The 25,724-nt window shown below is 41.6% G+C and overlaps 1 protein-coding gene across 1 annotated transcript; it reads right to left on the bottom strand.

The window, feature by feature from the left end:
• Positions 1–13,794: 13,794 nt before the first annotated feature.
• Positions 13,795–25,255, bottom strand: LOC135196459 (myosin heavy chain, muscle-like). The gene is made up of 22 exons (XM_064223304.1): positions 25,099–25,255; positions 23,502–24,065; positions 23,240–23,267; positions 22,727–22,829; positions 22,514–22,603; positions 22,236–22,398; positions 21,992–22,095; positions 21,733–21,870; positions 21,328–21,597; positions 21,026–21,196; positions 20,570–20,903; positions 20,147–20,193; positions 19,868–19,955; positions 19,571–19,688; positions 19,108–19,225; positions 18,045–18,518; positions 17,019–17,905; positions 16,734–16,812; positions 16,369–16,614; positions 15,444–16,231; positions 14,757–15,210; positions 13,795–14,634 (listed from the first exon to the last, which is right to left on the bottom strand). Exons 2-22 carry the CDS (start codon positions 24,007–24,009, stop codon positions 14,101–14,103), a joined length of 5,742 nt encoding a protein of 1,913 aa, XP_064079374.1. The 5' UTR covers positions 24,010–24,065; positions 25,099–25,255; the 3' UTR covers positions 13,795–14,100.
• Between the last annotated feature and the right edge of the window lie 469 nt (positions 25,256–25,724).

Raw genomic sequence — 25,724 nt, 5'->3', positions numbered from 1 at the left:
AGTGAGTCGCCCTGGAAGATCCTTCTCCTGATATTAACCTCTGCTAGTCTTATTCCAGAGCTTGTAAGTATTGTATTCCAGTTGCGCATTGTATTTTTGAGGAAGCTGATGGTGTTTTCCTCTGCCCCATATATTTTCAGGCATTCTATTAGCCATGTGTGTGGTATCATGTCGAAGGCTTTCTTTAGTCTATCCATGCCATGCTTAGGTTGGTTTTCCTTCTCCTACTGTTGTTCATTACCATTTTGTCTATGAGGAGCTGGTCTTTTGTGCCCCTACACTTCCTTCTGCAGCCTTTCTGTTGGTGGGGGATGGTGTTTGTCTCCTCTAGGTAATTGTATAGCCTTTCACTGATGATACCTGTTAGTAACTTCCACATTATTGGTAGGCAGGTGATAGGCCTGTAGTTACTGGCTATATTTCCCTTACTCTTGTCTTTTTGTACTAAGGATGTTCTTCCTGTGGTCATCCATTTGGTTGCATGGTGATTTGAGATACAATATTGGAGTTGTTCTGCTATTCGTGTTTGTAGGGCCTTGAAGTTTTTGAGCCAGTATCCATGGACTTCATCGGGACCTGGGACTTTCCAGTTTGGCATTTTCTTTAGTTGGTGTCTGACTGTGTCTGTCGTGATCTCTGTGAATCTTTGTTTTATTCTCCCTGTTTCTTCTTCCTTGGCTTCCTGGAGCCATGTTGCATGTTTGTTGTGTGATACCGGATTGCTCCAGATGTTTTCCCAGAGTCTCTTATTTGGTTCGGCTTCAGGAATTTCTTGGTGGTTGTCTTCCCCTCTTAGTTGGCTGTATAGTCTTTTCTGGTTGGTTCCGAATAGTTTGTTCTGTTGGCATCCCTTATTCCTGTTCATGTACCGTTGGATCTTATGTGCTTTGGCCTTAAGCCTCTGTTTTACATCTTCTATTGTGTTGTTTAGTCCCCTCTCTTGTACTTTGTATTTCTCGTTGAGTTCCTCCCTTGTTTTCTTGTTTCTTAGCATGTTTCTGCTATCTCTTTCAGTTTACTCAAGTCAGATCTCATCACCATGATTTGCTTTTACAGGCGCCTTTTCCAAGGAGGTTGCTGTTTTGGTTTCTGATGGGTTGGTTGTGCTGGTGGTGTTAGTGTTCGAATCCCCATCAGTTCTGCTACTAATCTTGCTCCTGCATATGCCAAGTTATTTGTTTCTGTGATACTGGTGGTGTGTATTATGCCCATTATTTCATTGACCTCACTTGTTTTCGCCCTTAATTTCTTGGTGTTGTAGGCTTTCATGGAGGGGATCTTTGTTCTCTCTGTATCTGGCTCCATCCATTGTCTAATCTTTTCTACCCATTCCGTCCTCTATGTTACTTCGTCGGTGTTTCTTCGTGTGTCGTTGTTTGATACTTCATCATCCCTGTCGTCTTCTGTGGCATCGTCTCTCAATTCGTCTTCGTGTAATTCATTGTCGTGTGACATTTCCCTTTCCAGTTCTTCTCTTTCTGTTGGGGAGAGCCAGTTCTTTTTCTTTATGTTCCTTACTTGGTCTGCCAGCCTCTGCTCTGTTTGGGGGATGTTATTCCTCTTATTCCAGATGTTGACCAACCTTCTTCTATATCCTCTCTCCGTCGGGTTACTTCTGATGTAGCATCTCCATATTTCCTTATTTTCTTCTCTTGTCCATTTCTTCCTTTGGTTTGCTTCTGTAGCTACAATCTCAGGCTGTTGGTTACTGTCGTTGTGGTGGTCAGTTGCTGAATGACGACCTCCAAGTACCTGACCGTCTTCCCCTTCAGCCAGAGGTTCCATTTACTTCGTTGTCGTTTATTCCTTCATTTCTTAACATCATTGCTGAGTTTTGCTATTTAACCCATAGCTGGACCCTACCCCGTCAGGGATAGGTACTCATTTACAGCTGAGTAGACTGAGGAAATTATGGTAAAGATCTTTATTATTATTATTATTATTATTTTTTTTTTTTTTTTTTTTTTTTTTTTGCTCTATCACAGTCCTCCAATTCGACTGGGTGGTATTTATAGTGTGGGGTTCCGGGTTGCATCCTGCCTCCTTAGGAGTCCATCACTTTTCTTACTATGTGTGCCGTTTCTAGGATCACACTCTTCTGCATTAGTCCTGGAGCTACTTCAGCGTCTAGTTTTTCTAGATTCCTTTTCAGGGATCTTGGGATCGTGCCTAGTGCTCCTATGATTATGGGTACGATTTCCACTGGCATATCCCATATCCTTCTTATTTCTATTTTCAGATCTTGATACTTATCCATTTTTTCCCTCTCTTTCTCTTCAACTCTGGTGTCCCATGGTATTGCGACATCAATGAGTGATACTTTCTTCTTGACTTTGTCAATCAACGTCACGTCTGGTCTGTTTGCACGTATCACCCTATCCGTTCTGATACCATAGTCCCAGAGGATCTTTGCCTGATCGTTTTCTATCACTCCTTCAGTTTGGTGCTCGTACCACTTATTACCGCAAGGTAGCTGATGTTTCTTGCACAGGCTCCAGTGGAGGGCTTTTGCCACTGAATCATGCCTCTTTTTGTACTGGTTCTGTGCAAGTGCCGGGCATTCGCTTGCTATGTGGTTTATGGTTTCATTTTTCGTATTGCACTTCCTACATATGGGAGGGAGATGTTATTTCCGTCTATCGTTCTTTGGACATATCTGGTTCTTAGGGCCTGATCTTGTGCCGCTGTTATCATTCCTTCAGTTTCCTTCTTTAGCTCTCCCCTCTGTAGCCATTGCCAATTGTCATCGCTGGCTAGTTCTTTAGTCTGTCTCATGTATTGTCCGTGCATTGGTTTGTTGTGCCAGTCCTCTGTTCTGTCTGTGTTTCTCCTGTCTCTGTATATTTCTGGGTCTTCGTCTACTTTTATTAGTCCTTCTTCCCATGCACTCTTGAGCCACTCATCTTCACTGGTTTTCAGATATTGCCCAGTGCTCTGTTTTCGATGTTGACGCAGTCCTCTATACTTAGTAGTCCTCTCCCTCCTTCCTTTCGTGTTATGTATAGTCTGTCCGTATTTGCTCTTGGGTGTAGTGCTTTGTGTATTGTCATATGTTCCTAGTTTTCTGATCTATGCTGCGGAGTTCTGCCTTCGTCCATTCCACTATTCCTGCGCTGTATCTGATTACTGCACTGCCCATGTGTTTATGGCTTTTATCATATTTCCTCCATTGAGTTTTGACTTGAGTATCGCCTTGAGTCTCTGCATATATTCTTTCCTGATCGTGTCCTTCATCTCTTGGTGTTTTATATCCCCTCCTTCCATTATTCCCAGGTATTTGTATCCTGTCTCATCTATGTGTTTGATGTTGCTCCCATCTGGTAGCTTTATCCCTTCAGTTCTCGTTACTTTGCCTTTTTGTATGTTGACTAAGGCGCATTTTTCTATTCCAAACTCCATCCTGAGTCCCCAGATACAATCCTTACAGTCTGGATTAGGGTATCTATTTCCTTGATGCTCTTACCATACAGCTTGATGTCGTCCATGAACATCAGATGGTTGATTCTGTTGCCTCTTTTCTTGAGTTGGTACCCGGCATCCATCTTCTGTAGTACTTTTGTCATGGGAATCATGGCTACTACGAAGAGTAGTGGGGACAGTGAGTCGCCCTGGAAGATCCCTCTCCTGATATTAACCTCTGCTAGTCTTATTCCAGAGCTTGTAAGTATTGTATTCCAGTTGCGCATTGTATTTTTGAGGAAGCTGATGGTGTTTTCCTCTGCCCCATATATTTTCAGGCATTCTATTAGCCATGTGTGTGGTATCATGTCGAAGGCTTTCTTATAGTCTATCCATGCCATGCTTAGGTTGGTTTTCCTTCTCCTACTGTTGTTCATTACCATTTTGTCTATGAGGAGCTGGTCTTTTGTGCCCCTACATTTCCTTCTGCAGCCTTTCTGTTGGTGGGGGATGGTGTTTGTCTCCTCTAGGTAGTTGTATAGCCTTTCACTGATGATACCTGTTAGTAACTTCCACATAATTGGTAGGCAGGTGATAGGCCTGTAGTTACTGGCTATATTTCCCTTACTCTTGTCTTTTTGTACTAAGCATGTTCTTCCTGTGGTCATCCATTTGGGTGCTTGGTGATTTGAGATACAATGCTGGAGTTGTTCTGCTATTCGTGGGTGTAGGGCCTTGAAGTTTTTGAGCCAGTATCCATGGACTTCATCGGGACCTGGGGCTTTCCAGTTTGGCATTTCTTTAGTTGGTGTCTGACTGTGTCTGTCGTGATCTCTGTGAATCTTTGTTTTATTCTCCCTGTTTCTTCTTCCTTGACTTCCTGGAGCCATGTTGCATGTTTGTTGTGTGATACCGGATTGCTCCATATGTTTTCCCAGAGTCTCTTACTTGGTTCGGCTTCAGGAATTTCTGGGTGGTTGTCTTCCCCTCTTAGTTGGCTGTATAGTCTTTTCTGGTTGGTTCCGAATAGTTTGTTCTGTTGGTATCCCTTATTCCTGTTCATGTACCGTTGGATCTTATGTGCTTTGGCCTTAAGCCTCTGTTTTACATCTTCTATTGTGTTGTTTAGTCCCCTCTCTTGTACTTTGTATTTCTCGTTGAGTTCCTCCCTTGTTTTCTTGCTTCTTAGCCTTTTTTCTGCCATCTCTTTCAGTTTACTCAAGTCAGATCTCATCACCATGATTTGCTTTTCCAGGCGCCTTTTCCAAGGAGGTTGCTGTTTTGGTTTCTGTTGGGTTGGTTGTGCTGGTGGTGTTGGTGTTCGAATCCCCATCAGTTCTGCTACTAATCTTGCTCCTGCATATACCAAGTTATTTGTTTCTGTGATACTGGTGGTGTTGTATATGCCCATTATTTCATTGACCTCACTTGTTTTCGCCCTTAATTTCTTGGTGTTGTAGGCTTTCATGGAAGGGATCTTTGTTCTCTCTGTATCTGGCTCCATCCATTGTCTAATCTTTTCTACCCATTCCGTCCTCTCTGTTACTTCGTCGGTGTTTCTTCGTGTGCCGTTGTTTGGTACCTCATCCTCCCTGTCGTCTTCTGTGGCATCGTCTCTCAGTTCGTCTTCGTGTAATTCGTTGTCGTGTGACATTTCCCTTTCCAGTTCTTCTCTTTCTGTTGGGGAGAGCCAGTTCTTTTTCTTTATGTTCCTTACTTGGTCTGCCAGCCTCTGCTCTGTTTGGGGGGTGTTATTCCTCTCATTCCAGATGTTGACCAATCTTCTTCTATATCCTCTCTCCGTCGGGTTGCTTCTGATGTAGCATCTCCATATTTCCTTATTTTCTTCTCTTGTCCATTTCCTCCTTTTCGCCTCTGTAGCTCCAATCTCAGGCTGTTGATTACTGTCGTTGTGGTGATCAGTTGCTGGATGACGACCTCCAAGTACCTGACCGTCTTCCCCTTCAATTGGGTTGAATACCTGGGCCCGTATTTATCAAAGCTCGCAAATCCCTAAGAGTACTCTTAAATCATTAAAACACTCTTAAAGTTATGAAAATTCTTAAGAGAATTTTACGAAGCCTCTTACGCGCTATGAGTACTCATATCTCAGGCCGAGATTTAAGAGTGGTGGAGGGGTCTCCTAAGTACTTAGGAGTTTCTCATAGCGGTAGTCAAAGACTGTAAACATGGCAGACGAACAAGAACACCGCTTTCGCCGCCCGAGGAATTTTCGTCCAAGACTGGATATATTCGATGTGTATGACGACAGTGAGTTTAAAAAAAGATATAGAGTTGATCAAAGTGGTCTCACGTATGTGACTGACTTGATCAGAGAGGCGATTGCCAACCGCACAGAGAGGTTTTCTGCGGTTTCTAACATATCTGTCTCTCTCTCTCTCAAAATTAATGGATTAATTAATTTGATCACATATATAGGAGCAGGATTAGACACGAAGGGTCAAGAATGGAATGAAAATGAAAATCCTTAGAGCTTTTGTTGTTTAGTTAGCGTGAGAGGAGCACTAGGCCTATAGTACTAGTGCTTCACCTCTTTCATGTCTCATTTATTTGTGTGTGTATATATATATATTAGTATATATATATATATATATATATATATATATTATTACTATCATATCTATACATCTATCTCTATCTCTATATCTATCTAGCTACTTCTATCTCTAATATACTATCTCATATATATCTATATCTATCTATCTCTCATCTATCTATATATATCTATCTCTCATCTATCTATATCTATCATATTATCTATCTATCTCTATCTATCTATCTATCTAATCTATCTACTCTACTACCCACCTCTATCTATCATCTATCTATCTATCTATCTATCTATCATACATATCTATATATATATCTATCTCTATCTATCGTCTATCTCTATCATACTCTAGATATCTCTATCAACTATAGTATCAAATACTATCAAATCTATACATCTATATATCTATCTATAAATCTATCATATATCATCTATATCTCTATCTATATATCTCTATCTCATATATCATCTATCTCTATACTATCTACTTCTCTATCTATCTACTATCTCTCCCTATCTATCTATCTCTATCTATCTATCTATCTTATCTATCTCTATCTCTATATCTATCTATCTCTATCTCTATCTATCTCTATCTATCTCTATCTATCTCTCTCTATCTATCTATCCATCTATCTCCATCTATCTATCTATCTCTATCTATCTATCTATCTATATCTCTCTATCTATCTATTATCTGATCTAAATCTCTCTATCTATCGATCTCTGATCTATCTCTATCTATCTATCTATCTATCTATCTATCTATCTATCTCTATCTATCTATCTATCTATCTCTCTCTCTCTATCTATCTATCTATCTATCTATCTCTATATTTCTCTATCTATCTATCTATCTCTCTCTATCTATCTCTATCTCTATCTATCTATCTCTATCTATCTATCTACCTCTATCTATCTATCTATCTATCTATCTCTACTTATGAATTCAACAATAATATACAGATCACAAGGTTAATATCATAATTAATGAATATATTGAATTTTTAAAATACTTTTTTTTATTAAAATAATGGTGAAAATCGTATATTCATGGATTGTAGCACTATATTTTCCGCTATTGTTAGCGAGATCTTCGCTTAAAAGTTTCTCCTAAACATACCGTTTTTCATAGCTAAGAGATTCTCTCAGAGCGTTGATAAAACACTCTTAGAAGTTCCTCTTAACTATGAGTGATTGAGTGACTTAAGAGAAAATATTTATGAGATGTCATAGGAGCTATGATAAATACCGGCCCTGGTTGCCGGACGAAGCTCCTCTGTTGCCAGAGGTTCCATTTACGTCGTTGTCGTTTATTCCTTCATTTCTTTCCATCATTGCTGAGTTTTGCTATTTAACCCATAGCTGGACCCTACCCCATCAGGGATAGGTACTCATTTACAGCTGAGTAGACTGAGGAAATTATGGTAAAGATCCTTTTCCAAGGAATCAACGCCGAGGAGAGCGGTCACCCATCCAACGACTGACCAGCCCCAATGTTGCTTAACTTGACTTAAGTCTATTATTATTATTATTATTATTATTATTATTATTATTATTATTATTATTATTATTATTATTATTATATTCATAAGATTAACCCTATTCATATGGAAGAAGCCCTTCACAGGGGCCACAGACTTGAGATTCAACCTTCCTAAGAATATGGTGTTCATTCGAACGAAGTAACAGAAGGTAATGGGAAATACAGAAAGAGGAGTTGGGTTACTAGAAAAAACAGATAAATTGATAAATAAATCAATAAAAATTGTAAGTAAAATATTAGAATAGCATGGGTAGAGGACAAATGGATGAAACAGAATAAATTAAATGCAGTCTTGAATATCTGAAGTGATCATTGTTCTTCGTACATATTATTCACTTTCTTCCATCTCATAACTATCATTTCGGCATTATTCTCATCGAAGAATGACCTCCTAGGTCCCGGAGCATGGCCTGTTGCTTACATTATTCAATTCCCATTCAAAAGTCTCACTTTCGGTTGTTTAGTGATAGAATTATATAAATTTCTTCAAAGACCATTTTCAATTCCTGTTCAAAAGTCTTATTTTCAATTGTTTAGTGATAGAATAATATAGTGTCCATGAAGTCCCAGTACCATAACAAGTATTTATTGCTCAGAAACCATGTAACATGGAGCAATGCAGTTTTTCTTTTGTAGATTGAAGTGCTCTGAATGTAAACTTGAGGAAATGTAGAATATTCTGCAAAAAACTTCATTACTCTATGTTATGTGGTTTCTGAGAAATGAATACTTGTAATGGTACTGGGACTTTATGGACGACCTGTTCATTTCTACAAAAAAAAACAAATATTAAAGAAAGCCTTTTCTTTTATCCTTTGCAGTTAATTTTCACCGTGACACACAGGAGGCTGACGATGCATAGACTCCCTGCTACACTAAGGTAAGGACAAATCGTTACTTGTGAATTTTCCATCGCGTACTTTCAATCTGGTGTAATAAGCTTGAACGTTATGTTCATATCACTGTATTGGTGGGTCCCTCCGAAATTTCGGGACGTCAAACGGAGTTTTTGAGGTCAGTAAGAGGATGCAGAGAGATCAGATCCTTTCTCAAGTACCTTTTTAGGTACTTGGTTGTGGTTTCGTAGATGCTCTGTTGGTAAAGTAGAAGGCTGCACGGAGCAGTCATTTAACGATACAGCATAGAATGGGGCTATATATAATGCAGTACAGATGAGAAAATCTTAGAAAATTACCTAGATAATGAGATATTTGTCGTCGTTGTGTGTTGACGGTAATTTCCGAGTGGCTGGTACTCACTATACAAACCATTTTCTGTATTTTTTTCAGCCGAAAAAAATAAAATAAAAAAGGACCGCCTCCTTTACATTCACGGCCCTTTTAAATGTAGCTCTTTCCATTCCCCATATAGCTTTGAGATACGTGACTTTGTAATTTATAGGTTACCTAAGTATGTTTGTAATAGTTTAGCATAACTAAAGATTTCCATTTTCTTCCATTTTCTATGAGATTTCACGAGCTCTCAAGAAGCCAGTGGCAGGAATAACTATAAAACGCAAAGATTTACCACTGTTTGTGTGTGGAATTTTTTGTTACTGATATCTTTTGTGTATGTTGATGACATATGCGGGATTTTTTTTTTTTTTTTTTTTTTTTTTTTTTTTTTTTTACCTTTTTAGATTATTTTCCAAAGGTCTGGTGCCTAAACACTGGGCCAATTTTGCACGTAAATTGGTAGGCTAATTACTGATTTCTCACAAATTTAAAAGCCCTACATATTTCAGATTTTTTGTCATGTGTTTTATGTACAACCGATCATTATTGTTTGTGCAGAAAAACCACCTGGTTTTATGCTTTTCACCCTCCCACACATTAATGTATGTATAAATGTTTACGTATGCATATGCATATATATATATATATATATATATATATATATATATATATATATATATATATATATATATAATATACTTATAATTATATATGAAAGGGAACCTAGTTTGGGAGCCAAACACAACTGAATTGTACCAACGACATAGTGTTAAAAGGCTTATTCATGTTTGAAGGAAAAAATATACGTCTCATGTCTATGGTTCAATCAGTATTGGTAACAAATATATAAAAGACAAGTATGTGACAAGTCCAATTACAGGGATGCACCCTAATCTAACCTAGTCTAACCTTGGGACCATACTTAACCACAGACCTACCTGAAAAAGCGTGCACCATTGAATTGCAGTGTATGTATATTCCAAAAGTTACGCAGTATCCTGTCTCCTTGCATTTTGAGAAATTGCAGGATAAAATGACGTGAACTTTTTTTATATATTGAAGTCGGGGTATCATTCAAATAGGGTCCCCATGCTTGAGAATGATTGTCAATTTTTGCGGAGAAACAGATTCATAATTATGTATGAGTACATATATTTCTAAATAAACCCCTACAGAGAGCATCCGGATTCATCTCGAAAGATATGTATCCATACATAACAGTGGATTTGTTTTTCCATTTAAAGAATCGGGATACCATGAGTATTTTTTAATCCATTTTTGTGTCAGTGTACTCAGTAGTAATAGAGAAGTTACTCTTGAACAGTTTTCTTTCAATGGTTGTGAATGCCAAACATGAGATGTTTCTCCTGTAGAGATTCTCAGTTTAGACGTTGGCCAGAACTCTCTCAGGTCAGATAAACTGACTTTACCTAGTGAATAGGGTACTTATTTCGAACTAGAATGTAGTCATGTAGTCAGGTCTCCAGTGAAGTTGATAGCCACATGGGCTGAAGGAAGAAAACACTTTATACGTATTTATTGTTTGCAAAAATGATCTTAAATGTTTTTTGTGGCATTACTTTTCTCTTTGTTGTGGAAATATGCATATATACGTAGATATATATATATATATATATATATATATATATATATGTATATATATGTATATAGTATATATATATATAAATATATATATATATATATATATATATATGTATGTATGTATGTATGTATGTATGTGTATGTATGTTGTATGTATGTATGTATGTATGTATGTATGTATGTATGTATGTATGTAGTATATAAACTGTATATATATATATATATATATATATATGTATATATATATATATATATATAATATATATATATATATATAGAGTATATATATGTATGTATATATATAATATATATATGTAGTATATATAATATATATATATGTATATATATGTAGTATATATATATATATATATAATAATATATAGTAATATATATATATAGAGATCTATTATATGGTATGTAGATATATATATATATATGTAATGGTATATATAATATTATAAAAATTAATATGTATATATATTAATGTATATATTATTTATATAATTATATCAAGGATATATATATATATATAAAATATATTATAAGTAATGTATAACTAGATATATATAATATATTATAGATATATATATGTATATTAATATATATATATGTATATATATACGGTATTATATACTATAGATACTATATATATATATATATTATACACGAGAAGATATAGCATAGATGCTCAACTATTAGTCCCTTTGATTGAAAAAAAATAGAAGTTAGCAGAATAGTTCACTCTTGCTCATTCATTTATTTTCATCATTTTAATACCACATTAAAACCATCTCCTAGTAAGATATATTTGAACTAAAAAGCGCAAAGATTGTCGTTGTTTATGTATATATATATATATATATATATACATCATAAATATAGATATATTTACATATATATATGTATGTATGTATATATATATATATATATATATATATATATATATATATATATATATATATATATATATAGTAATAATAATAATAATAGTAATAACAATGTTATGCCCGATTAAATGACGAGAGGTAAGGTTCAGTGTTAAAAGCGTACGTACCTCTGCTCTTGTGTATTTCTCGTGACGGAGAGTGAGAAATTCCCAGTAGGGGTTAGTGCCGTCAGTGCACCTCATGCTGTGCACTGTAGGCTTTACTTTGGGTTCTTTGCAGAGTCTTTTCGGCCCTTAGCTGCAACAACCCCTTTCATTGCTTTCACGGTACCTCCGTTCATATTCTCTATCATACCCTCCACGCTCTTGACAGTTGTTTCATAGTACAACTGGGATGTTTTCCTCCTGTTACACCTTTCAAACTTTACGACTTTTAATTTCTCTTTCAGCGCTGAATGTCCTCATTTATCCTAGCGCTTGGCCTAAAGTTTGTATTCCAATTCTAATTACATTGAGAAATAAATATTCAGTGCTTTCAGAAGTCCTTGATGCAAACGCATCAACGGTTTGGAGGTTATTATTGGAATGTGGAGAGCTATTCCCATAGAGTTTATCACACCCGAATTATCCACCTTGTAGTGAAATATGAAGAGCTATCCCCATAGAGTTTATCACACCCGAATTGTCTACCTTGTGTTGCCAGCTCATTTTCAATCAGTAGATTGTATACATGGAAAATAGCTGAGTAGCTTAGTGGGGAAATGAACGACTCGGTAAGACGATCGCGCTTGCACGTACTTATTCTGGAAGCATCAGATCATATTACTGCGTCTGTGCGTGCGTAATTCGTCCCTAGTTGTACAAACTGACGTACGCTATTTTTTCCTTATTCTAAGAAAATGTTCTTCCAAGATTTTGGCATTATTTAGAGCATCTGATTAGCTCATATTTAGAGGACATCTGGTCTGAAAATATGACAACACAGACAACTGAAGTTTTGATATGTTACAGAGCATCCAAAACGGAGTCACTTTGGCTGGAAAACTCGTTAATGGTATAAGAGTGTCTTACTGCATCAATCTGTGTATAGGCTCTCGTAAGAAAGTCAATTACTGACACATATCTAATCAGGACGTGAACAGGTTGATGTCGTTAAGAAGTTTGCTATAACCTCATTTACGAAACCTAGCAAGTTACCCCGGGCCTAACTGTGGTGTTTTTGTATGGTAACACTGCGTCCCGGGCTTTAGATAGTTACACTATGTGTAAGTTTTAGGTAAATAAAAGGATATCTGGGTGTACATTTGCAACTGAAAAGTGTTTTGATAATTTACTGTATGCAAATTACACCGTTAATATTTGAAATAGGATATTATTATAATCGTTGAATGTAAGCTGAATGTAACTATCTAAAGCCCGGGACGCAGTGTTACCTTACAAAAACACTACAGGCGGATGGACAGATGGAAAAAAAAGAGAGTATAGGTCCCAAATGAAACTCATCATATGGTAAGTATAGATATGACCCTGATCTAATGGCCATAACAACTAAGTCCCTTAGGCAGGTAGTGCCATCAGTGCATGACTTAAGGTTCTTTGCAGTGCACACCTTCGGTCTCTAGCTGCGAGTGCTTTAATTGATTTTGCAGTTAGTCTTCCCTTCATAGTCTTTTTATTCGATCTTACCTTCAGAGTTTTCCTCCTGTTAAACCTTTCAACCTTTCTTTACCCTCAATTTCCCTTTCAGCGCTGAATGACCTCGTGGGTCTCAGCGCCTTTGTGTTTGGCCTAGATTTGATATTCCATTCCATTTCATAATAACTATGAAAAATAGTGTATCTAGGCATAATTATGGCCTCAAATACACGGCCGGGCTAATGATTGGTATGTGGTTAGACTAGTCATTAGGTGTGTTGCTAGGCGCTATACTATATTGTAGTATGGGTCGTTGCCTTGATAATGTTTCCTAAGACGTAACTTTAGCTACGTTGATTTAAGTTGTCCCATTGGATAACAATATCCTATATCTAAGAATTACTGTTTAGCACCTGAATGGTAATTCCATTCTATGCCGATTCGCTTTCACGATCGTTTATTTGCGATGTCTCGTTTCCTCCAGATTATGTTTGTTATTAATGCATTTGTTTCATCGTAGCGAACTGATAGTCTCTGTCAGTAGCGAGGAAACATAGATGTTTCTGTTTTCTGTCGCTTGTATATATACATACATACATACATATATATATGTTATATATATATATATATATATATATATATATATATATATATATATATATATATTTGTATAATGTGTCTGTGTGAGTGTTTTATTCACATTGTAAGTAGACTGGACTATTGAATTCATGGCAGTACGAGAAGACATATTCTTTTCTGATCATCAGTTTCTACATGAGATTCACTTTGATTCTCACAGATTACAGTTGAGAGATCATTCTCTCGCCTGCTTTTGAAAGCCATCTGTTCTGGCCACTCTAAAGAGGACGATAATACCATCATGGTGAGATATATATGGCAGTGAAAGAAAAAGCTGAAATCTAGAAAGATTATTTTATTTGTAGCCTATTTCACCTACGCGTTACATGGTTGCTTTCAGGAACTCTTTATTCGAAGCTACAGTTTTCATGACCATGTAAGTTCGGTATATCCAACTTTCATATAAAACTATTGGCTGATACAATCACCAACGTAATCCGAAGACTTTTGCATACGAGCTTGAAAAAGATATACGTATTAATTAGAGTTCCGTTCGTGGAATATTATGAAGAATCTGAAAATATATATATAACTATATTGAGGGCGTCGTCATCCTAGCTCGATTATCAAGATTTTTGATGTGAATTTAGAGAGCCTTGATGATAATTCTTCCCTCGGTCTCCTCCAGCTCCTGCTGTGCCTTGCGGAATTTGGCCAAGTTGAGGGCGGCGATTTCCTCAGCCTCCTCGATCTGGCGCTTGTAGGTCTTGATCTTCTGCTGGAGCTTCTCGACGAGGTCCTGCATCTTCTCGTGGTTCTTCTTGTCCTCATCGAACTGGAAGGTCAACTCCTTGATGCGCCTCTCGCACTTCCTGAGGTTCTTCTGGGCATCAGAATGACGGCGAGACTCGTCGTCAAGCTGGGCCTCGAGCTCGGAGATGCGGGCTTCGAGCTTGGAGATGGCCTTCTTGCCAGTCTTCTGGGCGTTGCTCTCGTTCTCCTCGAGGCGGACCTGGAGCTCCTTGACGGTGACTTCCAAGCCCTTGCGCATCTTCTCCTGGGTCTGGGCGTGTTCCTGCTCGGCGCGGAGCTCGTCAGCGAGGCGGGCAGCGTCGACCATGGCCTTCTTGGCCTTCTCCTCGGAGTTCTTGGCTTCGTTCAGCATCTCGTCAAGATCAGCCTGTTGGAATGAAAAATAAATAGGGTTAGCATCATGCGAGTGTCACATCACCATATTTCTTCTCGCCAGTCTTGGATAAATAAGCAGGAAACGGACGATTGTAAGGTCAAGTAGCTACTCACCTGGAGGGTCTGCATCTCGCTTTCCAACTTTCTCTTGGTGACGGTGAGGTTGGCATTCTGGGTGGAGAGGTTGTTGATGGAATCGTGGGCTTCGGCAAGCTCGGTCTCAGCCTGGCGGCGGCCGCGGTCGGACTGTTCGAGGAGAGTGCGAGACTCTTCCAGTTCGCCGTGGAGGGCGTTGGCACGGCGCTCGGAGATGCCGTACTGCTCACGGTACTCGGAAGCAAGACGCTGAGCCTCTTCGATGCGGGAGCCCATGTCCTTCATGTCGTTGTTGATCTTCTTGATGTGCTTCTGGAGGTCGGAGTTGGCCTTATTGGAATGGTCGAGGGCGATCTCGAGCTCGTTGATGTCAGACTCGAGCTTCTTCTTGACACGGAGAGCCTCAGCCTTGCCCTTGGCCTCAGCCTCAAGGGAAGCCTGCATGGAGTCAAGAGCACGCTGGTGGCACTTGCTGTAGGGGGGAAAATTACACAGGTTAGTTGGATGGCCTTTAATTTTGTCTCATCCTATTAGCTATCAATAAAAATAATCTCTCTCTCTCTCTCTCTCTCTCTCTCTCTCTCTCTCTCTCTCTCTCTCTCTCTCTCTCTCTCTGGAACATCGTATGTGTGATACGGTCTGTTTTAAGAGTACTGCAATTCTTTTACCTGATGCAAGTGACAGATTAGTGAAAGTTCCACTTACCGGGTGTTTTCGAACTCCTCTTCCTTCTCCTGAATGCGCCTGTCGATTTCCTGCCTGACCTGGCTAAGCTCGAGCTGGCCACGGAGGAGCTTGTTCTCTTCCTGTTCAAGAGCGGCTTCAGCCTCCTCAAGAGCAGCCTGGAGCTCTTCCTTCTCGATCTCGAGGCGCTTGGCGTTCTTCTGAACTTCATGGTATGAGCGGCCACCTTCACCGATCTGGTCCATGAGATCCTTGATCTCATCAGCGAGGTTCTTGTTCTCACGGCGGACGGAGTCCAGCTGCTCGATGTTCTCCTCGTAGGCAGCCTTGAGGCGGAAGTGTTCGGTGGAGTAGTTGCGGCATTCCTTCTGGGAAGCGTCGAGTTCGGCAGCGAGATCGTCAACCTTCATCTTCCATTCGCCGATGATCCTGTCGAAGTTCTTCTGCTTCTTCTCGGCGGCAGCAGCGAGAGTGTTGGCGCGCTCAACAGCGACCTGGACGTCCTCGAGCTCGGCACTGACGCGAGCCTTGGTCTTCTCGAGGTTCATGTTCTTGATGTTGAGCTGCTCGATCTGAGCCTCGGCTTCGTCAAGGCGGGCAGCAAGCTTCATGCGGGCAGCCTCGATTTCCTCAGCGCGGGCAAGACCCTCGGACTCGTACTTGGCACGCCACATCTGGGCCTCGGCGTTAGCCTTGGAAAGCATGCGCTGAACGTCGCCCTTGGCCTCGGCCTCCTCATCGAGAGACTCGCGGAGGGCAGCAATGTCATGCTCCAGATTGCGGTACTTGCCAAGGATGGTGGCACGGCCCTGGAGAATGAAGTGGGTCGTTAGTCGATTGATATATATATATATATTTTTTTTATCATGCGAAAAAGAAAGAGAACGTCACTTTCACATTTGTCTTAATCTAAAGAAACAGTCAACAACATTACGGAAGATCTTACCCTGCTCTCATCATCAGCGAGCTTCCTGCTGTCCTCGAGCTGGTTGGTGAGGGAAAGCTTCATCTTGGAAAGCTGGGCAAGGTTGGACTCGGCCTCCTCGAGCTGACGGATGAGGTCAGCGTTCTCAACAGCCAGCTTCTTCTTGGTGGCGTCGAAGTCGCTCAGGGTGCGGTTGGATTCGTCAAGCTTAGCGTGGGTCTCAGCCAGCTGGTGCTGGAGCTGCTTGGTGGTCTTCTCAGCGGCGGCCTGATCACAGAAAAGGGAGAAATTGAGTCGAGTTTTCGTTGTTTCGCCCCCAAAATGAAATGTTGTTGATATTTTTGAAATACTGGTAATGCGAAGTCGCACTTCATCTTTAAACTTACCTTGTCGCGGGCAAGAGCGTCCATGGTAGCCTTGGCATCATCAGCATCACGCTTCATGGCGTCCTTGTCCTTCTCAGCCCTGTAAAAAAAAGTGCATCGTTTATATATATATTCATTTCAATGAAAAGTGCTGCTTTAAAGTCACGCTGCTGGGGAGAGACGTGTTTGAGTACTATGTTTTATTTTAAGTTGAAAATATGATAACATCTTTTGTGAGTGACGTCCCTATACCCATCCTTAAATTTTGTTATTTTGCACATCTTCCGATGCATGTATGAAAGTTACCTGGCCTTCATCTTGTTGAGATGGTCGATGTTCTCGGACAGCTCAGCGACAGCATCGTTGTGCTTCTTGCGGAGCATGGAAAGGGCAGACTCGTGCTGAATGTTGGATTCCTCCAGATCGCGACGGAGCTTGGCGAGTTCGCCCTCGCGCTTCTTGTTGATTTCGATCTGGGCGGCAGTGGCACCACCAGCCTCATCCAGGCGGTCGCCGAGGTCGGAGAGATCACGAGCCAAGGCGGACTTGGCCTTCTCGGCCTTAGCGCGGGCCTGGCGCTCGTGCTCAACCTCAACGTCGAGCTCCTCGATGCGGGCCTGCAGCTCCTTGATCTGCTTGTTGCCCTTGTGGATGAGGATCTGCTCGTCGTCGTACTTGCTGCCGAGGGAAGAGACTTCCTTGTCCTTGCGCTGAAGGGTGTTCTCGAGTTCCTTCAGGTTGCGCTCGAGGTCAGCGACAGCTTCCTGAGTGAGCTTCAGGTCGCCCTCAACCTTCCTCTTGGATTTCTCGACTTCAGCACGGAGTTTCTTCTCGCGCTCAAGGGAGTCCTCGAGCTCGTCAAGCTGTCCCTCGAGCTTGGACTTGAGCTTGTTGAGGTGGTTGCACTTATCCTCAATAGCCTGGACGTCCTCGGCGGTCTTCTGGTTGCACTCCTGAAGGTGCTTCTTCTCCTTGTTCACCTTGCTGATGAGCTCCTCCTGGTGAGCAATCTCTTCGTTGAGGGTCTGGATCTGCTGATCCTTGGTAGCCTTGTCCTCCTCAGCCTTCTGGATGGCAAGGTCGAGATCCTCGAGGTCCTTCTTGAGGCCGCCAATCTCCTGCTCGGCCTTCTTCTTACCCTGGGTAAGCTGGTTGCGAGCTTCCTGCTCGTTGGCAAGGCGCATCTGGACTTCCTACAGAGAAAAGAAATTCAGTGTGATATTGTGCTTATCAATATGCCTTAAGAATGAGTAAGTAAGTAAGTAAGTTCCCAAGAGCACTGTCTCAAAGAATATTCATACGTCATGAAAATGTGTCAGATCGATTACTTACGGCCAGTTGGGCTTCAACTTCAGCCTTCAGAGCCTGGACCTTAGCCTGCTTCTCAAACATTTCGCTGACACCACCCTTGCTGGACTCGACAGTTTCGAAGAGGGCGTTCCTCTCCTCCTGAATGATGGCGTGGGCTTCTTCAAGTTCCTTGCGCTTGACAAGAGCCTTCTCGAGAGCAGCCTCAGCCTCGGTTGCCTTCTTCTCAAGGCCGTCAAGCTGATCCTGGATACGGCTGACGTTGAGCCTTGGCTTCAGGGCATTCCAGAATCCGTACCATGGCCAGCTCTTCATGTTCTGGTACTTCCTGATGTTGCGCTGAACGACGATCAGGGAGACACGCTGATCCTGCAGCTTCTTGTAGGACCTGCGGCTGAGCCAGCCACGGCACCAGGACTGCAGCCAAGTCATGAGGAGACCAATGCGGTTGTCACGGACCTCCTCAAGCTGACCCAACATACCGGCGCGGAAGAACACCTGTGTATTCGGAGACGCGGATTAGATAGATGTCTTGAAAAGATAAGGTTATTTTTTCTGTTTTCTAATTTTCCTAACTTGGTAAAAAAAAAAAAAAAAAAAAACCTGAAAGAGCAAAGGCCGAAACATACATCCAAGTACATTAAGGAAAACACCGACGAAATATGTATGCCATTTGTTAAGACAATTCAAGGGTAAAATCCAAATTTCGGTGAGAAAAGGGGGATGTTAAAGCAAGTACTTCCGAAGAGGTTATTTTACTTGGTCAGTTCATAGGGCTTACGATGTGGTGATAATATTTTACGTTCCCATGCGCTATCTACAATGTACAAGGGGCTAAGGGCATTCGAAAGAAAGGGTGTTGAGAATATCAAGGAAATTCCGGCTATATCCAAACGAAGGAGAGAGAAACTAGGGAGATGCAAGTGGACTTTCGAGAGGAGGCCTTGCCTTTTCAAGCAAAGGCTATTCGTGAGTAGAGACTGCAGAAGGGAATCGAGTTTTGGGGGCGGGGGAGGGGAAGGGATTGTCTGCAAATCGAACTCATTGGGATGTGAGGGGATCATTCTTTGATATATCTTTCAAAGACCTTAGTGTTGCCAGTACGGTAGGAATCCTTGTCAAGACCGGCCTTCTGGAAGCAAGCTTCGGCAGCCAGCTTGTCATTCTTGGCTTGAGACATCTCAACAGAAGCCACGATCTTGTAACTGGGGGAAAGGAACATTATGATTATGGCGGGGGAGGCACTCACTCGAGCCTGTTCAAGAATAGCAAATCTCTTTCCTTTTGCTTATGTCTCCGGAAAACCATCGGAACTAAATTAAATGTCTTAGCCCTATCTTACAATAAAACCCCATGAAGTTTTATAAACCTAGTTTAAGAGTGCTCACATTTTCTCATGTTCTTTTTCTCGTTGTTGGAAGAGATTTCGTTCAAATGATTTCCCCAAGTGGTTTATGTGTGATTCCCAAGTGGTTGTTCATATGTGAAAAATACTAAGTGTTTGTCTGAGCACCGTTAAGAAGCGAAAAGAGGAGCACTGTTCAACTCACCGTTGCTTGAAGTCGTTGTACATCATCCTGTTGGGGAAGCCCTTTCGGCAAATACGGATACCTTCAAGTACACCGTTACAAGTCAGCTGATGCATGATCAAGCCAGCCTCGACCTTGCCTGTAACGAAGAAGTACGAGTGAGAGAGAGAGAGAGAGAGAGAGAGAGAGAGAGAGAGAGAGAGAGAGAGAGAGAGAGAGAGGTGGGGTAGAGTGGATGGGTGGGTATGATCATATATGCATGTATATACTCGATTTGTTCTCTTAGAACATTCTTCACGTTGGAAAATATATACTAACCAGGAGTCTTGGTCTCATTAGGTACAATACAACGGATGAAGTGGGGGTGGGTGGCGTTCAAGGTCCTCATCAAGTTGTTCAGCTGATCCTGAAGGGAGAGAAAATGACAGTAGTCAGCTTTTTCAAGCGTAGTTTAGAACGTATTCAATGATACTTCACACACACAGAGTCCAGGAAAACTATTGGGAAATCGACATGTGCTAATCTGCATAACTTGCTTTGATAACTAGAATTTTGTTTATCTACGTATTTGCAAGATAATACTGTGCTGTTCCTTACCCTGTAACCTGATGATACGGTCTTGAAACCACCAGACTTGCCCTTGCCTGCATAGAAAATTGAAGTCATGAGGAAATGATTCGGTCTTAAATCGTACCTATTACCCTATATTCCAGTTATGTTTCATTGTCTCATTGTTTCTATCTCGATATATAAAAAAAAAGTATGAAGTAATTCGTTTAAGAAAAAAAAATAATATCATTCTACTTGGAATTTGGGAATCTGCTGTTAGCAGAAGCGACTAGAAGGAAGTCGATGCCATACTCTGGAAGCAAGAAACAAAGAAGAATTAGTAATGTTCATTTTACCGAGACAGATTTAAAGCTTCGTGCTGACATAATCGACAGGGCATTACTGGTTGTAAGCGATACTTTTCATTGCATTTGTATTCAAGTTTATACTTCTTCTTATGATACCTACCACCCTTGCCACCACCACCGCCGTCACCAGACTGGCCGGGATGGTCAGCGAAGACCTCAACAATGAGAGAGTTGCTGCCCTTCTTCAGGATGTCGACGACGGTGTCGTTCAGGGGATCCTTGTTCTTCTCGAGCCAGCCAGTAATGTTGTAAGTGACAGTACCGGCGTAGTGGACGATGGCGAAGTGACCCTCAGGCACACCGGGCTTTGGTGGCTTGGGCTTGATGAACACAGGAGATTTACCAAGATGGTTGGCGTTCAACTTCTCCTGGAAGGTCTTGTCAGTAGCCTTGGGGAACATAGACTCTTCCTCAAGGATGGCGAGGAGACCAAGTTTCTGGACGAACAAGGGATTAAGAAAATGTTAAAAAGGGATTGTTCTATTTTGGCTGAACATTTTGGTAAATGAAATATGGCTTCAAGGCCCACACAAACAGCTTTTTAGAATCTAAGAATCACCTTTTCGAACAGCTCAATGCAGGCCTGGAGATCCATACCGAAGTCGACGAAGACCCAGTCAATACCTTCCTTCTTGTATTCCTCCTGTTCCAGTACGAACATGTGATGGTTGAAGAACTGCTGCAGTTTCTCATTACAGAAGTTGATGCAAATCTGCTCGAAGCCGTTGTCCTGCGTGGAAAGTAGAAAGGATGATTTAATTTGAAGCAGAGTAGATGTTTAGACAGAGAGAAGGACCTCATAGGGCAGGATATAACATTTATCAGACATGAACGAAAGCTCATAAGTTGGTAGAGGCTCACGTCGAAAATCTCAAAACCGGCGATATCCAGTACACCGATGAAGGAAGCACGCTTCTGGCCGGTTTCGAGGGTCTTGTTACACTTGTCGACCAAGAACTTGAAGACACGATCGAAGAGGGCCTTAGCCAGGGCACCGACGGAGTAGTTGACCTTGTTCACGTCCATACCCTTGGCGACGAACTCGTTACCGACCTTGATCTTGGGCTTGCACAAACCGTTGTAGAAGTGGTCGACGTCAATACCGAGAAGGGTGGCGACCTTCTCGCCAACCTGAGAGAGGAAGAAGAAGAAGACGAACGTATGGTTAGCGCTTGGCAAGGGCTCGCCCCGTAAAGCAAGGCAGGACTTTGTCTCACGAAAAGATGCCATGATCACAAATGAGAAGGGAAAGCGGCTTCAAGATACCTCAGTACCGTCGGCTTCAGCCTGCTCCTCACGACCCTTCTGCTTGAACTTCATCTCACCCATGTGCATAACAGCGGCGGTGATCTTGTAGATGTTGTCGATCTCCTCCTTGGTGAAGTTGAGAACGAAGAAAGCGTCCTGTGCAGGGAGAGAAGTAGGGGATGAATTTAGAGTCCGATCAGATAAGATATGCGAGGAGGAATCGACAAGAATATGGCATCGAATATTCCTAACTCAGGATGCAAGTCTCGTTACTTACGTGACAGAACTGCATGTCTTCGGCGTCGTCGATGGAGGGGACAGTGACCTTGCCCTGAGATACATAGTGGTAGTCGTAGATGTCGTCGCTGAGCATGCACATAGCTAAGGAAGAGAGGTGCGAAAATACGATAGTCTTATAGAAAGAGCCTTCTTAGATACATAACATTTATTCCACGAGTTTTTCATTGTTTTTCAATGTTATACTACTGACGGGACCAGTGCCTTTTCTGGACTATACTTACGCTTGATCTCGGGGATCTGGCCTGACATCATCTCATAGAAGATATGGTAGGACCTCTCAAGAGACTGCTGGGAGATGACACGGGCCTTCTCCAGCAGGTAGGACTCAATATCAGCACCAGACAGCTTGCCATTGGGCTCGAAGTGGATACGGATAAACTTACCCTGAGGTTCGGGAAAAAGAGAAGGATTAGTTACGTCCGAGAATCAGTCTCGTTGACGTCGAGAATTCCATTTAAATGACTTAAAATACAACCGAACTGAATTCATTGCCACTTACGAATCGGGAGGAGTTGTCATTCCTGACAGTCTTGGCGTTACCGAAGGGTTCCAAAATGGGGTTGGTCTGGACGATCTGGTCCTCCAAGTTCTGTTAGAAGAAGAGGAATATTGTTTTTAGAGAAGACGGGTCGATATAGCGGAGTCGAAGAACCAGTATTGTCTCACGCATATTGTTCGCAGCAGTCAGAAAGAAACAAGACTTCCACTTTACCTGCTTCTCAGCCTCGCCGGGCTTCTTCTCAGTGGCACCGACGTTGGCGAAGTAGGAGAGTACCTTCTTTGTGTTCTCGGTCTTACCGGCACCAGACTCACCTCTGTGTTGGGGAGGCGAATTTTGAGTGAAACGCTAGACAAGTTGGGCATAGTTGCAGAGTAATGCGCGCGCACACACGCGCACACACACTCACGCACACTCATACGAAGAAACATGGACAAAACGCACACTGACAACAAGCTACGCAATAACATCTAAGATGAAAATGTCAGTGTCTTGAATCTTGGAATGGTAAAAGCTTAGGCACAATTTAGCTAAAAGTTATTGATTAACACTGTGATTTAGAGAATTTGTCCCCCTCATACTGAATAATTAAATTTAGAGAATAATTAATTTAGGGTAAAAAGAACTGATCCCTGTTATTACTTTGACTTCGATTCAAAAGTGAAGCTAAAGAATACAAAAACATTTAACCGAGACATTGATATGAAGCACATTTGCTAAACTTACGTGATGAGCATAGACTGGTTACCACCGGCTGTGAGAAGAGACAGAAAGAAAATTGTGACAGATTTGATATTGTTTGTTGGCGAAAAAGGTGAAGCTATTTTGGAATCATTGCTTTGGTATCATCATCAAATGACAACTATGAAGAGAATGTAATACGATAGAGGCCGTCTTTGGGTTGGGGTGTTTCTGCCCAGATATGTAAGCATGACTTTAATTGGATTTGGCTTCCAGGAACATTAGAAAGAAAGTGGCTGTCTCTTACCCTGCAACATGTCCATGTAGGCACCGTCAGAGATGGCAAAGATATGGGGAGGCACTTCATTACGCCTCTTGCCCATGTAGAGCTTGACAGTACGGTTGGTGTAGATGGGGAAGCGCTTGTAGGGGTTGACAGCAATACAGAAGAGACCGGAGTAGGTGTAGATAAGCTGAGCCTGATAACGATTCTTCAAGTTGTACAGGACGGAGGCATCGTTCAAGTAGGTCAAGTTGGACATGTCCTCGCACTTCTCGTATTTGTTGGGGTTGACCTGACCGACAAGATCCTTCTTCCAGTCCTTGGTCTCACCTTCAGCAAGGACAGTGACGAGGTCGCCCTTGGTGCCCTGAATCTCACCCAGAACGAAGCCTTCGGTAGGATGAGGGACCCAGCACGATTTCTTTGCGTCGTAAGGCTTGGCCATGTCCTTGAGCTTCATCTCCCTGGAGATGAAGAGCCATTCGGAGGGATCTGGGTCGGGACCAGTGCTCTTTTTGACGTGGCCGGGCATGTTGGTGGTGGGTGATCAAAAGCGCTCAGACTCACAAACACGGCTCTGGAACTTTCCTGGTCGGTGGGAAAGAGAGAAACAAGGAATCGCAGGTTAGTGGAATCGGTGAATGGAAGCCCTCGGGGAGAGAATTGGATGGAACATGGAGAACGCTTATTCTGGCAAGGCGGGAAAACCAGCCAGTTTTATATTGTAAAAAGGTCTGCGATAAGAAATGACATCAACTAAGTGAACTGATATTAAAATTGGTTAGCAGAAGAAATTTTTTATATGTCTGACCAATTCTGTTCTCAGTATTGCTAATCGTAACATCACATTCAAGAATGAATTTGACAATTTGACAAAACTGAGTCATTACTGATATCTTTGTTTCGTACACAAATGTATTAAATCAACACAGGAGCCGCCCCCCCCCCTCACGCACGTACACAGTTCATTTGATGATTACACACACGGTCTCACGTCAGCATATAGACGTGCATGCATACGTACATGCATACCTCCATACATGTATATGTGCGTCCGTAGAAATCAGTAAACAAAAGCTCGATCGCATTTTCAGTGTGTCTTGTAGGTCAGCATAAAAACGGTAATTACTTGACCAGCCAACCTGATCGATGATATTTTGTGTAGGTTTGATAAATTTACTTCAGTGTATTTAGAGTGTATTTAAGTCAGTGTATTCAGAGTGTATTGAACTGAATTAAAATGAAAAGCAAGTTAAAGCATAGAAAGTTTTTATGACTTGGTTATAAGCATATTGTGTGCATTTAGAGAAGAAAAAACTCGTTAATCTGGATATTAAAAAAATGGGCAAAAATTTTGACCAAATCTGCTGCTCTCTCAATAGTTATATGATGATCTTGACCGCACCATCATCGCGATAGCAGTGTTCGTGATCAGTGAAGTTGAATTTGGAGTTTTTCGTCCGTATGTTTATTTTGAAAGAATATCATAATAATCTCCGAACGTTTTTTTCCGATCTATTTCAACGACGACACCATCTGTATTCCATACAACAACGGAAGGGAGACGCGCACGAGAGACACTAACTTGGCACTATTCACGAGAACTGAAGAAGAAACTTACAACAGATTTCCCAGCACCACCACAATCACGCCACCGTCCCTTTCACCCACCGGAGGACACCTGAAGCCGCAGCCGCGTCTGGGTATCTTATATACCCTGCTCTGGGGGGGTCCTCGGCTGGGATCGGTGGGGTGGGCGGGGTCTGTCAGGGGAACGCTGCTTGCAACAGATAAGAATAGCAGACGGACTGGTCCCCGTGCCTCGGATGTTTCACATTTGGCAGACCAATGCACTCTCTCTCTCTCTCTCTCTCTCTCTCTCTGTATGTTTGTGAGACGGGTTACATATTCTCTTTGGTTCTACATAACATTTTGAAGAACATCATGCAAAAGTGAAAATGTTATTCAAAGAAGCTACACATATTTTACTCCCAGAGTCTCCCAGGAAGGTGTTTAATTTTTTTTTTTTCAACACAGTTTAGCCCAATACATCACTTATTGGTTATTTCTTGTTCATCGATTCCATCCCATTTCGAACGCGAGAGAGATTTTATGAAGTAATGTTAAATGAAAAACAAATCTGGGGGGTGGGGAGGGGGGGGGAGAGCTGTGGACTGGGGCCCATGGCCTCCAAGGGTGTTGTGAAGTAAACATTCCGTTAAACGTATAAAGAACAGGAATAAATCA

This window comes from Macrobrachium nipponense, chromosome 17 (assembly GCF_015104395.2).
Source record: "Macrobrachium nipponense isolate FS-2020 chromosome 17, ASM1510439v2, whole genome shotgun sequence".
NCBI classification, from domain to species: domain Eukaryota; kingdom Metazoa; phylum Arthropoda; class Malacostraca; order Decapoda; family Palaemonidae; genus Macrobrachium; species Macrobrachium nipponense.
Note: the sequence above shows the minus strand (reverse complement) of the source record. Positions and strands in the feature narration are given on the sequence as shown.

Excerpts from the sequence above, each read along its gene's own strand:
- LOC135196459 (XM_064223304.1), bottom strand. The coding sequence starts at position 24,009 with ATGCCCGGCCACGTCAAAAAGAGCACTGGTCCCGACCCAGATCCCTCC. Across the intron at positions 22,399-22,513 it reads ATGACAACTCCTCCCGATTC|GGTAAGTTTATCCGTATCCA; the intron begins GTAAGTGGCAAT and ends CCCGAACCTCAG. Across the intron at positions 14,635-14,756 it reads GCGAGATGCAGACCCTCCAG|GCTGATCTTGACGAGATGCT; the intron begins GTGAGTAGCTAC and ends TCATTCCAACAG.